Source organism: Takifugu flavidus, chromosome 11 (genome assembly GCF_003711565.1).
Source record: "Takifugu flavidus isolate HTHZ2018 chromosome 11, ASM371156v2, whole genome shotgun sequence".
NCBI lineage: Eukaryota > Metazoa > Chordata > Actinopteri > Tetraodontiformes > Tetraodontidae > Takifugu > Takifugu flavidus.
In genome coordinates, this window is record NC_079530.1 from 14,927,110 (window position 1) to 14,943,545 (window position 16,436).

General features: G+C 44.4%; 3 protein-coding genes across 4 annotated transcripts; 2 read left to right on the forward strand and 1 right to left on the reverse strand.

Moving 5' to 3' along the window:
* Positions 1 to 435: 435 nt before the first annotated feature.
* Positions 436 to 4,727, reverse strand: rgra (retinal G protein coupled receptor a). The gene is made up of 7 exons (XM_057048122.1): positions 4,307 to 4,727; positions 3,902 to 4,058; positions 3,145 to 3,266; positions 2,657 to 2,810; positions 2,456 to 2,573; positions 678 to 791; positions 436 to 602 (listed from the first exon to the last, which is right to left on the reverse strand). The coding sequence occupies exons 1-7, from the start codon at positions 4,383 to 4,385 to the stop codon at positions 459 to 461; spliced, it is 888 nt and encodes a 295-aa protein (XP_056904102.1). The 5' UTR covers positions 4,386 to 4,727; the 3' UTR covers positions 436 to 458.
* Positions 4,728 to 6,960: 2,233 nt separating this feature from the next.
* lrit1a (leucine-rich repeat, immunoglobulin-like and transmembrane domains 1a) lies at positions 6,961 to 11,482 on the forward strand. Its single transcript, XM_057048272.1, has 4 exons — positions 6,961 to 7,509; positions 7,886 to 8,346; positions 9,084 to 9,389; positions 9,498 to 11,482. The coding sequence occupies exons 1-4, from the start codon at positions 7,388 to 7,390 to the stop codon at positions 10,556 to 10,558; spliced, it is 1,950 nt and encodes a 649-aa protein (XP_056904252.1). The 5' UTR covers positions 6,961 to 7,387; the 3' UTR covers positions 10,559 to 11,482.
* A 371-nt stretch (positions 11,483 to 11,853) lies between these two features.
* lrit2 (leucine-rich repeat, immunoglobulin-like and transmembrane domains 2) lies at positions 11,854 to 15,138 on the forward strand. 2 transcript variants are annotated; one of them, XM_057048190.1, is made up of 3 exons: positions 11,854 to 11,988; positions 12,425 to 12,989; positions 13,675 to 15,138. In XM_057048190.1, exons 1-3 carry the CDS (start codon positions 11,959 to 11,961, stop codon positions 14,496 to 14,498), a joined length of 1,419 nt encoding a protein of 472 aa, XP_056904170.1. In that variant the 5' UTR covers positions 11,854 to 11,958; the 3' UTR covers positions 14,499 to 15,138. The 2 variants fall into 2 exon arrangements, with proteins under 2 accessions (XP_056904170.1, XP_056904169.1); XM_057048189.1 differs by having other exon boundaries at positions 11,860 to 11,988; positions 12,199 to 12,989.
* Positions 15,139 to 16,436: the final 1,298 nt, after the last annotated feature.

The window sequence follows — 16,436 nt, forward strand, 5'->3', positions numbered from 1 at the left end:
GTCTGTGTTGTTGCAAATTAACGTTGGAGCAGAGTGGTTTTGGCTGTTGATCTTTTAGGTTTTTGAGGGAGAAATTATTATCAGAGCCTTACAAGTAATAAGAGCAGAGGTCATAAAATACACACGCATGCCCAGATCCGCAAGGTTTGACTCCAATCTCGCTACAAGTTTCTTTGTTTGCAGCCTTAAACCTTCAGAAAGTCACAGTCTAAGATCAAAGATCTACATTTGTGTAGGTGTGTAATAATCTGAGGAACTCTCAAAGCAACTGGGTCAAGCAACTGAACTGATTTTCTTCTTCTGTGGTTGCTGCTTTGGGTAACACGAGTTTGTTGTGTTCCTTTGTCATTAAGTTCACACACACACACACACACACACACATGGGCACAAACACAGAGGGTCTAAATTAGTTGTGAGAAAACAGGACAGTGAAGGTGTGTTGTCATGGCATGCTCAGTTTATTTGGACTTGTTCTCGATCTGAGGTGCTTCGATCTTCTCCCCGGTCAGGAACTGCCAGATGCCCCCTCTGTAGTTCTCATTCCCCAAAGCATACAGGAAGACGTTGATGGTGGGGCAGGTCTTGGCCAGGATGGGAGCCATCTGCAGAGGAGACGGCAGCGTGAGTTCAAGCGCGCCACTCTAACTTTAACAGTGAAGATGCTTGATGGTTCTCACCATTCTGAGCTTTGGAGAGACCAAGTTGGCGTTCTCCACAGCGGCGTAAAAGGCCAGAATTCCGTAGGGCCCCCAGCACAACAGCATGGCTTTCAGAGGGGTGCTGGGATTGAACTATAGAATGAAGGGGTTGAATGGAGGGATGAGGGGAAGAAAAGCAGAGAGTGAGGAACCAGTGATCGAATGCTGAAGTGAAGGCGACTTCTGCCGTGTTTGTTTTTTAATTCCCAGAGGAATGTCACAAGCCTGGGATCAAGTCCCCGGGAGAAAATCGGCCCCTGTGCTCAAGCTCAGCTACAATACAGAATCAGCAGGTTAAGAGGGCGTTTACTGTAATCCCGACTTCAAATGTGACATTATTCTGTGTCACAACTCATGCACACAAAGCCACATTTAACCACTCGGGTTTGTATGGTTAAAGAAAGCAGATCAGAAGCCCTCCACCTACGTTCTATCATTTGGTTTGGCTCAACAATCTGAGTTATTTCAGCTGCTCCATTTGGGATCACTCGAAACATTGCAGCAGACTTTTTATTTTAACATTTTGTGTGATATAAAAACAATTGGCAGAAGACACCAGACGGCATGCCTGGGAATGATTTCTAACACCTGTTTCTATTCACAGATTGTGTTTAGCCACATTTCAATAGTCTGCCGGATGCTGACATTAGCATTTCTGCCTTGCAAATGGGTTTGAGTAACCGAATTCACCCTGCAGAGGAGAAATTCAATTCTAAAACTGAAGGAAAAAGAAGATTCAATCTCAGGAGTCGACTCAGTCGGCCCTTGTCAGAATGAGCTGTGACACGGCTCTCACCTACGTAACAAGTTAAATGGACACCTTTTTTCCCAACTAAATTCTTTGTGCTAATATATCAGCTCCTAAATCAACCTCAACTATATATTTTTAAAAACAGCACTCTTCTCTCACTTTTAATTGTGTCTTATGAAAGAAAACATGCAACCACGTCCTAAACGACACACCTCCAGCCAGTCTTGCACTCAGCGTGACCCTGTAAGTGTTTGATGAATTGATGTAATGTGACTCAGACAGATGCCTCCAACATTAGCACAGCTACTGTTTATGGCTGAGGTTCGAGCTAGCGTGCAGACACTGTCTGCACAGATGACTGATGGGATGTTTTCGCCTCAGGGTGATTCCCGCTCATGGCCACAGTCAATGTTTACAGCTCAGCACCGATGCTACGTTACTCACGCAAAGAATTGAAAATGTGACCCAAAAACCGGTCAGAGAGCCGTTTACACAGCAGCGTCACACACACTCTATCCATTTTTTGGCTGAATAAGCGCTTGGCTTTTATGGCAGCCATCTCACGCTGGACCCATGATGGGGGGCAGCTGCTGTTTCTGATGAAATGAGACGGTTCTGTGACGGCCAGCTGCTCAGCTGCAGATTGAAAGTGCCATAAAAGCCCCTCTGGCTACGTCTGATGGCTGTGAGCAACAGTCTTAAGCAACATACAATGAGGTCACCTGACTCAACCCCCGAGGGCCGACGCACTCCAACGTGCTGACACTAACCATCACCGGGCACCAGTTACTCCTCAGTCCCAGTTGAATTGATTAGTCTTGCCCCTGTAGCAATGACCTATATCTGCCCACCCCCCACTTGGATTGATTTATTACTCTGCATAGGAACAACTCGCTGCATTTATACTATTTCTTCCACCAGATGGGTGGATTTCTTATAATCATCAGGCGCTTTCATTTGTTTGCATGATGCTGCATCAATATATAGATATTAGTATTTCACTCACCCTGGGGTTTCCAGTCTTCTTAAACTTCTCAGCGATGGACTGATATGATGACATGACAACGAACACTTGGATGACCATGTTGAAGATGGCCATGGGGATCAAGTAGGAGACGTAGTTCCTGTGGAGAAGGAAAAACACATGCAGCAAAGGGTCAGATTAGATTATTACAACCGTGTTTCTCTGAGCGTGTCGGAGCCAAACCTGTCTCCCTTGCTGTAGTCCAGGGTGCAGCAGGTCCTGAGGGGCTCGTAGTCGTACTCGCCCCAGCCAATGAGAGGCATGGCAGACCAGAAGGCGCAGAACAGCCAGATGAAGACAGCCAGAGTGATGGCGGAGCTCCACTGCAGCTTGGTCCCTGACAATAACAAGGCCATCGCATTGCATCAAAAGGTCGCGTGGTTATTACACACTTCCGAGAATTAAACAGTGAATTACTTTAATGCATTCTATAAGCTGAAGCATGTATGTGAGCACTTGAAGCTTTGTGTCACTTATTACACTTCTATAATGTAATTACATGGCCATGAAAATATAATATGTAGCAAATGAATAGATTTGAGGGCTGCGATCACCTGACCTCTTCACCACATCAGCTGACACCAAAACCAAAGAGTGTGTGTGATTGTGTGATTGTGTGTGCGTGGTGGGGGGGTCCACTGCGGGTCTGACAGTATCAGGTGTTCACTTACTGGTGCAGTACTGGTGGTATCTGTCCCAGGCGATGGCAGCTACAAAGTGGATGCTGGCGAGAGCCGTCACAAAGCCCTGGAAGCCGTGAGTCTGGCATCCATCAGAGCCGTAGGGCCAGTACCTGGAGACGAGAGCGGGGGCTGTTACGGGCTAACAATGTTTATGAGCCAGGAACCAGGACAAGGTTTGAGAAATAAAATCAATTAAAAAAAGAAACATGTTTAACTTAGTAAGAAAAATAGTACAAAACGCAGGGAACAGCTAAATACCCTAAAAACCTAATTCGGTGCACCTTTATTGATCTTTTTCTTGTCTCTCTGAGCAGACTGACCCTGAAATGATCAATACTGATGATTAATGACCTCGTTTTCTGACTTAATATTGCATCAGGAGCCTCTGTCTCATCACAAGTGGAGCAAACACATCATTTAAAAGCGCAGTTATTCAGAAGTCGCCAATAAAAACCTAATTCTGTGCTTCAGTATTTCCACCTAAAGCTTATCTAGCGTCATGTTTACAGATGCCACGCAACCCTGCGGGAACAGCGTCTGTCATCTCCCGCACATCTCAGCGCAGAGGAGGCTGTGTGGGTCGCTCCCCTCGCCCCCTCATCGGTTGTAGGTCGCGACTGTTATTATTCACCCGACGACGCCAAACAGATCCATGGAGCTTTTGTTCGTTCATCACAAGCGACGGCTCAAACACAATCACATCACGGCGTTCATTACGAAACGGGTCGGTTACATCATCGCTCACCTCAGGAAGCTGGAGAAAGCGGCGATGGTGGCGTTCATGGAGATGCCCATGTCAGCCAACGCTAAGCTGAACACCAGGAAATTGCTGGGGGTCCTCAGTTCCCTCATCTTGAGGAAGGCGACGACTGTCACCGCATTCAGAAAGAAACCCAGCAGACCTTGAGGGGGGAGAAAGACATTTGTGAATGGAAATGCGCTGGTATGCAGAAGTCGGCGCACACGCACTCACAATGAACCGGGCATCGAACTCGGTTTTATTCCCCGAATATGCAAAGTTGGGTGTTTTCTGTTTCGAAGTTGGGGTATTTCCCACCGTGGCATTGCTGCAGATGACCTGGTGTCAGCGGGTGCAGCCCTCGCAGATTCAGTTTGGCTCAATTCCATCAGAGGAAACTAGAACACTCACCCTCCACCAGCAGACAAGATCCCAGAGAGAACACGTCGAAGTCGGAGAAGCCCTCCGGTAAAGGGTACGACGAAACCATCCTGGAGCCGATTCAACTTAACGCGCAGCTGTCACAGACTTTTCACCCCGCCGATCCTTCACGACTGTGCCTCGGTGATGGACGGAAGGAGTCCGCTTTTAAAGGGGTATTTCACGTGAAAACCGTGCACTTTATTATGTAAATCTGGCCGTTCTCTGCTGTCCCAATCCGCGCTGGAATGCCTTAATGAACATAACCACACAAACCCAAGCCTTAATGCGCATTTGTCCAGGGCAACGGCAAAGCCCTCAATTAGTTAAACAAGAAGCCTTTGTGTCTGTGCGCCCTGGCGGCGGCCGCTGAGGTGGAGGAGCAGCGACGCGCAGCTCTGCCGCTTTAAGAGGACACAACAGGTGTCTACGGTCGCTCAGCTTCCAGCCAAAGGACGATAAAAGCTCAGAAACTAGGACTAATGTAACCTAATTTTTCAGACACTGTTTTTCCGTTGTCAAATTCTCCTTTAAAATTAGGAATTTGATGTCTTTAATGCACGACTGAGAGGAAGCCGTGGCATTTTTACAGATACTGACCTTAAAGAATTTGAGTTCTGTGATTTCAGTCTGGCGTCAAACATGGTAAATAAGTAGTGTAATGTCAGATTCCTAGTGCAGATTTATTTTTATTAGATTTGGTGTGAGCCTATAGGGGGGGATTGCATTGCAGGTCATGGTCATGTTCTTTATTCTGTGTCGGTTTTGTCATGTTGGACTTGCAACAGCTTTTCATACCAGTGGGGACACAAATCTGACATTGTGCGACCTTAATCTCTTCAAGTAAATTAACTCTATTATCCAGGAAAAGAGGTGAGAACTTTTCAGATGTTAATGCCTGAACGCTCGGGGTTCTGGAAAACATTTGAAGTGCGGATCAGATTAAATCTAATAAGATACCGAACCACCCTTTACTAATAAATCTTCATGCTCTTTGTTTTGAACAAACATATTTAAATTATGAAGACTGTGTGAACTTTTGAAATAAAAAGTGGTGAATATGTTGAAGCTTCCCTTTTATGATCTTTCTCTAATGAGCTGAGAACACTTGAATGAATTTATGTTTTAAATTCAACAAGATTGATGGATCAGTTTATTCAGTTATATTCAGTTAATTTTCTGCCAACTAAGAATGACATTGCAACAATTTCCTATTCAGGTTCATATAAGGAGGCTTTTAATGCTTCACTAAATAAGATTAGCTCAATATGGAATGTTTAAGGTTTTCAGCATAGGGTTTGATTGCTCAACATGTTTAGCACCACAGAGCTCCACGTTTCTGGAGGACCTGTGACACGTTTTTAATACCATGAGGTAAAGAATGTGTCCAAACACAAGCAAAGGGGATTAACATAATTAATTAAGGTGGTCAATGACTTTATTTTGCACAATTCATAGAGAATATTCAATAACAAGACACTAAACACAAGGCTGTGTGTCTCAATGTTGAAACTGATCTCTACACCGTCATGCTGATTATCTGAAATGATTTAATCTAACGAGGGATTTCACCAACATTTACAGTGTTTATAGTAAATACACACAGTTCAGGTCCCTGTAAATGATCTGATGCATGTGTCCAGGAAGACTGTCTGATCAATGTCCCTACTAACAATCATCAGCAACATGGTGTAATTGAAGAGAAAGAACAAGAAAAGAACACTCCTAAAACTCTTAAACTATGTAATTGAGAAGCCTAAAAAAGTCAGTCACTGTGAAAACATAAAAATTTAAAGTGAGGGAGTCCACTAAGATGCCTCTGAGTTATAATAACATACTCAGTGTACCACAACTTTCCTCAGAGACCAAAAGAATGTAAAAAACAAATACTCAGAGCTCAACTGGAATAGATGATTTCATTCTACTACAGATATTTGACTATCAAACTCATTTATCAAAATGTATAAGACTATGTCTGATAAAAGCCTGATTTAGAATGGTATTAAAATGTACACATTTAGTAACATATTGGCATTTACTTAGAATGAATGTTCAGCATTCTTTTGTCAAAATCTATTTTTTCCATTGTTGTCTATACAAAATGTTGACACAGACCAATACACCTATAGGTCAGATAGATGATTGCTGCAATATTGTGCAAAACAAGCCAGGTACGACCCTGCTGCAGTCCAACTGCAGCCAAATGTAACACTGAACTCTGTGTGCAACAGCAAATGAGCAGGTAGTGTTGTAGTTCAGCAGTGCAGTGTGGGACTCTGTCCAAATAGATTACAGAAGTGAAATCAATAAGCTCTTTCATTCAAACTGAGTAAACATACATTCCTTACAACTGGGGGCCTGACCTTTTAGTTGGCAAAGATAGGAAATACTATTACTATGATGTTGTTTAAGACTTTACACGTGCATGTTAATAAAATCGGATCCAAGCGAGATAAATAATAATGAGAGTAAAATGATGTCTGCAATCGTATTAAAACCTTTGGGAGACACTGTGTCATCACAGTTTATGTTTGTTCTATTGTGATGATGAATATAAAAAGGCTTCTATTAATTTATTAAGAATTAATAGCGCATTAATAAAATGTGAACAGAGCATCTGTTCAGTTTCCACAACTCAAGGTAGAAGCTATAGGCTATCGGGCCACCTTGTGGTAAAATTGAGCTGTGCGCGCACAGATTAACAGTCACGGCAGGGCTCAAATGAACAAGCTACATTTGAGGGAGAAAAACCATCCAAACAGCACAGTGGATTATGACCATTTCGGAAGTGTTTTTCTGTGGTAATAAATGGGGACGTCTCTGCGCAGCCTATCGGATTCCGGGATGCAATGCGCATCCAGATGAAAAGAACGCCAGTCCTTTCACTAATCCTTGTCTATCCTTTTTTATCTGGGGACTCATAGCAGTGCGATCACTATGGGACAGCGAAGTGGTGGGAGAAAGCCATGCGGATGATATTAATGTAAATGAAGGACAGGGTGTCTTTTTGTATTTAGTGTGCGCAAACCGGGCGCATGTAGGCAGGCTGCGTATGCGTAAAAGTTGGCCAAAATGTTCCTTTTCCTGTTCCTGGGGCTCTATGTGGCCACAGGTAAACTTGTCACTTCCGTGAGTTCCTGCCCGTCACAGTGCAGCTGTTTCTACCACAACCTGAGTGATGGATCAAAGGCCAGGTAAGAATTCCGAACAAATAAATCCATTTTCTTTAAAGAGTCCAGGAAGCGTTTCTGCACCGACGGATATTTTTAGAGGACAGAAGCAGTCAGAGGTAAACATGTGTACTGAAGATCATTTATGGAGTGCATCTCGGTCCAATTTTATTTAATGCAGGATTATCTCCCAAAGGCACTTTCAACTTTGAGTCTATGCGTTTTATGCGATTTTTATGGATTGATTTATTTCAGAGTTTTCAATTTGGTCGAATGTATGTATAATCTCACACGTATTTAGATTCATGCATTCACCCTTTTCAAATATTTCTAAGTATTAAACTGCAAAAACAGGAAAATAATATTTCCCTTAACAATACACTCACACCGTCTCTTTCAGGAGTGTTATTTGCAACGATCCTGAGATCTCCGTTGTGCCTGTCGGGTTCCCTGCTGATACGTCCAAACTGCGGATTGAGAAGACAGCCATCCAGCGGATACCAAGTGAAGCCTTCAACTACCTCTCTAGTCTGGAATTCCTGTGGATGTCTTTCAACACGTTGTCCGCCTTGAACCCGGACAGCTTCCGAGGCTTGTTCAACCTCGAAGAACTTCGTCTGGACGGGAATGCCCTCACGGCCTTTCCTTGGGAATCCCTCATGGATATGCCCAGTCTCAGACTTCTCGATTTGCACAACAACCAGCTCACGGTGCTGCCGGCGGAGGCCACCACGTACATCAGGAACCTCACCTACCTGGATCTGTCCAGCAACAGTCTCCTGACCCTGCCAGCAGAGGTGCTCTCCACCTGGCTGGCGGCAAAGCCAGTGCAGGGACCAGAGAGCACGAAGATGATTCTTGGTAAGAAGTGCGCTGTGATGGCCGACTGTAACTTAACAAGCGAGTTTGTACGTTTTGTATCTCGAGATAAGTATGTAAATGACTTTTGTGAAAAGGAACAACAAAGAACACCTCTTTAAGTTGTTAAACTTCTATATGAAGTTGCTGAGGGTTAAATTTTAATTGAACTTGAATTTAACATGGCCTATATTTAATCTATCATTTTATTATATTATGAGTAGATACTATAAGCAGATATTGTTTATGAATGTATTTGCAAGTATAATGCATCAATATGTAATTATTGTAATTTGTTATGTTTTGTGGATTTGTGTTTCTAAGGAAGTGGTAAAATCTAACCCTGAAATCTCCCATTAGCATTTTAAAATGTGATTATTCTCTAAAGTAAACTCAGCATTTAGTTCTAGTCTCACTGTTCACTTCCCATGCCTGAACCTATAGACAGACACACCATAATCTGCACTTTTAATTGCTCTGCTCGTACCTTTAAAGTGGACCGTTTTGGTTTTTTTGCGCTGGCCACACATACTTGCAAAATCTAACCTTGACCACTGGACCACCGGCACCCCCACCATCCTCATGTCACGGTCATGCTGTAGTTTATGAATTAAAATTTAATCCTCTTATGGGATTAATATTATTCTAACATTCACACTGGCCATCTGCAGGCTTGTCTTTCCATTTGCAAACAGCTGGAATGCTCCTTTTCCCCGTGGTTTCACTTATTTGTCCTTCAGGTCTCCATGACAACCCTTGGGTGTGTGACTGCCGACTTTACGACCTGGTCCAGTTCCAGAAGTTTCCCACTCTTTCGGTGGCGTTCATCGACACGCGGCTAAGGTGTTCAGCTCCTGAGAGCGTTTCCGGGGTCTTGTTCAGCGACACGGAGCTACGTCGATGTCAACTCCCGCGTATCCACACAGCTGTGGCACGAGTCCGGAGCGCTGTCGGGAACAACGTGCTCCTTCGCTGTGGGACCATTGGGGTTCCCATCCCAGATCTCACGTGGCGCAGGGCAGATGGCCAAGCTGTTAATGGGACGGGTGAGTCTTTGTGCATTACCTTTCGTACTGTTTTTGGAAGTTCAGTAGTTTTACTGTCTGTTTTTATTCAATGTTTAAAGAAGACTCCCCCGATTTTTGCACCTACAGTCCAACAGGAAACCTCAAAAGATGGAATCACCTGGTCCATCCTGAGTGTTCCAGGGGTGTCCTATCGTGATTCAGGGAAATACATCTGCAAAGCCAGTAACTATGCTGGGAACGCTGAAGCCGTCATTACTCTCATCATCTCTAACTTGCCAAAACCAGAAGGGAACCAAACCAGCAATGACAAGAAGGCCAAAGTCAAGAAACCCAATCAGTTGGGCAAAGCTGCCTACCAGGAGAAACTGGTTGCCAGATATGTTGCTGCAAAATCAAGCCCCTCGTCAAGGCCTGGCCTGGATCCAGGCCTTCTGACTGAGCCCAGCCCTGATGCAGCCAGTTACAGCCTGGCTGTCAGGGCCACACCTACAGCCGCCACCGCCTCAAATCCCGAGGCTCTGTTGGACCTGGAGAAGACTAACCTGAGCAACCTTGCGGCCAATGCCTCATCACTGCAGCAGGACCCAGACAGAGTGGTCCGCTCGGTAAAAGTGGTGGGCGACACAGACAACACAATTTCTCTTAACTGGAGAGCTCCCAAGGCCAAAAACACGACCGCTTTTAGCGTACTGTACGCTGTGTTCGGAGAGAGGGACATGAGGAAGATCAATGTCGGGGCTGGACAGAACCGAGTCACTATCGAAGGCCTGGTACCCAGGACCAAGTACATTGCATGTGTGTGTGTGAGAGGGCTGATTCCCAAGAAGGAACAGTGTGTCATTTTCTCCACTGATGAAGCAGCCAGTGCTACCGGCACCCAGAGGCTGATCAACGTTATCGTGATCACAGTGGCCTGCATCATCGCGGTCCCACTCACAGTCATCGTGTGCTGCGGGGCGCTCAAGAGACGCATTAAGAAATATTGGGGAAAGAAATCCAAGGACATCCAAGATTCATATGTGACCTTTGAAACGCTGTCACCAGGCACAAAGGCTAAAGGACTCGAGGGTGATTATTTAAACAGACTAAACCCAGAAGAGTCCAACAGGCTACTGTCGGCCCGCTCCAGCCTGGACTCTGAGGCCACAGCTAAGATAGAGGGACAGCCTAATGAGTACTTCTGCTGACATCATGCTCCAGCTCCGGCTCCGGCTCCTGCTCCACACCATCTCCCGCAAGCCCACCCGCAACCACACTCCAGTTTCAAGCCCAATACCTACCCGCATCCCCATCGCCCTCGCCAGCCCCATATGCAGCCCCAAACCCACGTCCACTCACATCCAAATCCCCAGCGCTGCCCTTCCACTCGCACCCGGCAGCAGCCTAATGCCAGCACCCCTCCCACACTCTCCCACACACACTCACCATGGGATTCCCCCCCACCCGTTCCTCCTCGCTGGATCTTGCCACCAACTCCACCTCCACAAAAAGCCAACTTTTATCAACGAACTTTAGCACGTTGCACTATAATGGAAATATCAGTTTAGAGAACATTTTAATTCACATATTGTTTCCCAGACGTTTATAGATTCTATCATGTAATTCTCATTTATCAATACGTATATAAGTAGACAAAAGTCAAACATGCTGATCCTTTAATGTCTAAAATAAAGGGGTTTTTTTTCTAACTCAAAGGAAAAATCAACCGATCACACTCCATTGTTCATAAAATATATCAATGTGCATGATTTGTATATACCGTATTGGATGATGCACACACACACATCTCTGTCTGTGCCTCTGTGTACATCTGTGACATGTCTTTTGGAGGAGTTACATGCTCAGGCACTGTTCAGCACGCTGGTGAGAGGAGACAAAGCTGGAGCTGGAGAGAAGTACAGGAAAAAAGACTGTGGAATATTGTAAATAGGGTGGAAGTAATGCAAAAAGGAAATTTTAAATAAAAAAAAAACTTCATTGCATTGACGCACATATCGAAATATCTCCATGTACCTGTTTTGTGCCACTTAGAGGCACCATTACCCCATTAAATGTAGATCTATTTATTCCAATGATATTTCAAAATAGCTCAATAAACTTTTATATGCAAATCCTCTTGGTGGTGTCCTGTGTTATTATCTCATTAACTTTTAAATCAGAATTTTCCATTTTTGACCTAGGTCTGCCTCACTGCTTATTGCATTATTAATCAGGAGAAATGCCAGTGATTTTAGATTGTTAAATGTTAATTAATGGGATTAGTTTAACCCCTTTATAAATCTGAATAGTTACCATTATTAACGAATTAAATCTTTTTTGATGATTAAAAATGCTTATTTTCTTTTAGATGTAGGTTATTATTTTGTCTGTTTGGCCTACTGACATGGACCAGCAGGTGTTAATCAAGAATTAGGCGCCGGTGCCACGTCAGGGATTAAGACTAATAGGCTTCTCTTGTCTGAAGCACTCTCCTTATCTTGAGCACGAATGTAGCCTCATTTTTTCTGCGGACTATGGACAAGATTTGTTGCTTGCTGGCTATAATTTTGTTCAATCTTATTGAAGCTGATTCTCACTGTTTGCGTGGATGCACATGTGTAGAAGACCGTCATGGAAGGTAAAAGCTGATTTAAAGCAGATCAAGCGAGTAAGAGACAGCCTGTAAAACAGTCAGTTGATGATTCATTATATATACATCACACTAATTGGAGGGAGAGTCTCAGAAAATGCTTATCTAGAGTTTCTATATAAATTATGATGCTTAAAAATTGTTATTGATGAATGAAACTAGCTATTTCTTTCATTCAAACTCTTTACTCAATCATAGGTCGCTCACGTGTATGGAAGAAAATGCCTTTGGAGCCATACCGCAAAACCTTCCACACGATTTGACTAAAATACGCATTGAAAAGTCACACTTTACCGAAATCCCCAGAGGCGCATTCTCAGAAATTCCCTTCTTGGAAAACTTGTGGCTAAATTTCAACGACATCACGCTGATAAACTCAAGGGGTCTGGAAGGTCTGGCAAATTTAACCGAGCTCCGTCTGCAGGGGAACAAGCTGCGTTCAGTACCATGGACAGCGTTCGAGGACGCCCCGGCCCTCAAGATTCTGGACCTGAAGCACAATCAGCTGGATGTCCTGCCGGAACATGCGTTAAAGTTTCTGCCAGGTCTGACCTATTTGGATCTATCTTTCAATCGGCTCACGGTTGTATCGAAAGAGGTCTTCCTAAACTGGCCCCTCTACCAAAGACTGCAGAGGCAGGAGGAGAGAGATGTGAGCCAACTTGGGCCGAACATCGTCTTGGCGCTGCACGACAACGCCTGGCTCTGCGACTGCCGCCTGAGGGGCTTCGTGGAGTTCGTCAGGACCTTAACTCCCCCGATCATACTGATGAACTCCTACTTGACCTGCTCAGGGCCGGACTTTAGGATGGGCAAGTTCTTCCACGAGGTAGAGCTGCAGTCGTGCATGAAGCCCGATGTCACCGCTCCGACGGCCAACATCAGCCTGCCGCTGGGCGTGAACGCTACGCTGCGCTGCGTCGCCAAGGCCAGGCCCAATCCCACAGTGTGGTGGACATATGGTCTGAAGATAATCAGAGGATTTCACGGTGAGTGTGTGATGTACTCAGCGCATCTTTCCACACGTCCAGGCTGCGGCGATATCTTGGATAAATTAGATACTTAAACACATTTTAATCGCAGACCGTCATGACCCTATCGCAACATCAGGAAGGTTAAGTCTCCACATAATCACTGATGATTCTCCATCAGAGTTGATTAAGAGTGTTGGAGATTACAGCCTACTCTAGACTACCTAATAATTAAATAAGCGTCCCCATTAGACACAAGCGAAGTGTTACGACTTCATGATCACACAGCAACCAGTGATCTAAAACTAATTAACATTTGACATATTAGGTAACATTTTAGACATCAGTTATTTAAAGATTTCTTTGTGATTAACAATTAAACAGGCATGTCTATTTTTGTAATGTTAAATATTAATTGGTCGTTAGCAAACGCCCTGTGAAGTACTCCAGCAAGTCAGCTCTTATAAATATTATACTCTTCTTAATCATCTGTGGTCCGTTCTGCATGAACAACTTTTCTGCAAAAGGATATCTCTATGACTAACAAGAATAACATCTTAACTTTACATTTACACTGATTTTGATGAACATTCTGAAAAAAACACACATTTCCATGTAATAAAAGGGAAGAAGAAGACGCTAAATACAAAGTTTTCCAGTCAGGCTTCACCCCCCCCCCTCTCTTTCTCCCGCTTGTCACCAGAATATCAAGAGAGAGTGGACGAGGACACCATCAGATCTCTTCTGTTCATCCCGTCCATCCACCCAGCAGATCGTGGCGTCTACACCTGCACTGCTCTTAACTTCATTGGGAACTCCTCTGCCAGCATCCACCTGGAAGTACACTCTCCCGGGGGCTCCCAGTCATCACGCCTCCCTGGTATTGCAGCTCTCCCCTCTTCTGCTGGTGACGAGAACGTCTACATCGACGTCCGCATCGCCAAGCAGATGATTCGAGGCATCGCCATTGAATGGTACGCGACCTTGGACCACCCAGCTGAGACTTGGTTCACTGTCCACTTTGGCTACGCTAATGCCGATAAGAGAGAACTGATCTACATCGGCCCTGGGATCAACTCCTACTCCGTCTCCGATCTGATGCCTGCTACCAAATATGAAATCTGTGTAACTCTTAAAAACAAGCCACCGCGTCCGGAGCAGTGCATTATATTTGTAACAGGAAGTGACATAACTGAGATGGAGCAGAGGGAGAAGCTCATTCATATCGTGGTGATAGTCTTGGCCATGGTGTTGGCTGTGCCGATAGGTATGTACGCCTGTACCACCGATATCAAGTTTGCGTGCCTCGAGGGCATCATGCAGGTCTGGAAAAACCGACGGAGGGAAAACTCCTCACCGGCGATGGAGCAGGAGAGACAAGGCACCTTCGACAGCCTGCAGGCTGCCAGCGATGAAGGTCTCGTTGCTAAAGAGTCCAGTGAGGGCAGGAAGGTGAGGAGGAGGTCGGAGGACAAACTGCACAAAGGCAGAGCTGACAACAGCAGACTCACGGCTGAACTGTACTGAGATATCCCAAACAAGAGTAGATCCACTAGCTGATGCTGTGCTTGTGAAATCCTCATTCAGAAGAATGGTGGGATTGTCTGCCTTGGTTTAAATCTCATCCCTGATAAACCTGGTTTCGTAATCTTTCAGATTAAGATCATGGTGTCAATATCAGATTAATATCTCAAAGACCATATTTTCTCTGTACTAGTCAGGGGGGAAAAATGATCAAAAAAATGATTGACCAGTGTCACGTTTGAGTGCATTTGCATGTATTGCATTATAGTTTTGTTGTGTTTGGGATTGACAACACACAGACATGTCAAATGTCTTGATTTGGATTTTTAAATAAGCTTTATAAGATGCTGCATAAGCCACCAAAACTGAAGAACCCCCCCCCCCCCCCCCCCCAGAAAAGAACCACTTTAATTCCATAGTTAGATAAACACTTTGTTTACACTTTTGTTTCATAATGTTATGTGATTACAGTTTATTGCTAAATGTTGGCTAAAGGACGGTCAGCCAAACCAAACAGCTGCTATACCAGCTTTTACGTCACCAGGCATCAATCCTCGACAGACAGAACCATTCTGTCCCCTTCTAAAGATTCTGTGACACTACAGTGCATCTGTGGGGAAATAAAGCACGAAAATCTGCAGAATGTGGACCTTCATTAACGTATATTTAATCCTCTCTCCTTTACGTCACAGCTCCTTGTCTTTTGTGAAAAAAACCCCGAAGTAAATCATGCACGTCACACATGATCCGCACGGCCCGGCTCAGACAGATGGCATATGGGATGCGGCTCGGCCAATGGCATTGTTCACTTGACATAATACCCAAACACTGACATCCTCCGCAGCATCCCTTCCTGTCGTCACTTTACGATCATCCCCATCTGTGTGTGTTGTCCCCTGTGATCCTGTTGCCATTGACAAAAGATCACGACTGATATTATCCGCTTTTACTTTTGGTCATAATCCATAGTAACTGTGCACACTTTAGATCCATAGAAACTGTGCCATGTTAGATGCAGTAGATGTCATTTATCCGTGCACAGCATGTTTGACCCAGGCGGCTGTCTATAGTGCCCCTCCTTTATTGGGTTCAGAGGACGTCCTACGTGTCAAACACACACCAAGGATTTTCAACCTTGTGTTCAGCTTTCTTTCATTCTTAAGCATCAATGCTCTTTGCAACTTTTAACTCAGTAATCCTCTATCAAATAGCCCAGTAATCCCCGCTGCCTCTTAACGTGGCGAAATGCATGATCATTTGGGCTGCTCCTCATATTCCCTCATTTCATCTCAAAGCATTAGCCTTGTGCAGTGCCGAAAAGTTTGGGTATTTATGTGTGTGACGACGAGTTTGACCTTTGAGCACAGGAGTTTTATCTGCGTCACGACACAACACAAATAATCCCCAGTTTCTTCTCGGCCCCGTCTGCATCATCATAGCCATGTAAAATGTGCAGACAAACATCTTATCAGTTCAAGCTCGATCACAGCAGCTGCAATTTTGGTTGCTAGCCAAAAAAGCAATATTGCACAGGGATGAAAAAGTTGGACCTTGGATTAGAGGGTGTAATCTGCAAAAATCATGTAAGTTTGAAATAACGTGCATGTTTTCTCATGACATGGACACAAATAAGCAGTGAGCGGTTCAATCTAAAGTGCTCACAGCGATAATGGAGCAAATGCCCTTATATGGAGTTATTACAAACTTAGTGGGAACATTCTCAGACATTTTCTCTTAGTTTATGTTCATGATGCTATATTCTCAAACAAAGTAAAAACCAAAATTTACACATTTTGGAAATGAACGAAAAGAGAACATTGCAACCTAGCAGTGCCTTCAGTAACATCACACTGCCCTACATATGTTATAGATGTAAACTCCAAGTTTCTAAAATCTCCGAGAGGTCAAACTGCTTCTCTGCCATCTCCAAAAGGGGGCAGT

Coding starts and splice junctions, on each gene's coding strand:
- rgra (XM_057048122.1), bottom strand. CDS start 4,385: ATGGTTTCGTCGTACCCTTTACCGGAGGGCTTCTCCGACTTCGACGTG. Junction 4,059..4,306: donor ATCTTGTCTGCTGGTGGAGG/GTGAGTGTTCTA, acceptor TCCCCCCTCAAG/GTCTGCTGGGTTTCTTTCTG. Junction 2,574..2,656: donor GACTACAGCAAGGGAGACAG/GTTTGGCTCCGA, acceptor CCTTCTCCACAG/GAACTACGTCTCCTACTTGA.
- lrit2 (XM_057048189.1), top strand. CDS start 11,885: ATGGACAAGATTTGTTGCTTGCTGGCTATAATTTTGTTCAATCTTATT. Junction 11,989..12,198: donor GTAGAAGACCGTCATGGAAG/GTAAAAGCTGAT, acceptor ACTCAATCATAG/GTCGCTCACGTGTATGGAAG. Junction 12,990..13,674: donor GATAATCAGAGGATTTCACG/GTGAGTGTGTGA, acceptor GCTTGTCACCAG/AATATCAAGAGAGAGTGGAC.
- lrit1a (XM_057048272.1), top strand. CDS start 7,388: ATGTTCCTTTTCCTGTTCCTGGGGCTCTATGTGGCCACAGGTAAACTT. Junction 7,510..7,885: donor AGTGATGGATCAAAGGCCAG/GTAAGAATTCCG, acceptor CGTCTCTTTCAG/GAGTGTTATTTGCAACGATC. Junction 8,347..9,083: donor GAGCACGAAGATGATTCTTG/GTAAGAAGTGCG, acceptor TTTGTCCTTCAG/GTCTCCATGACAACCCTTGG.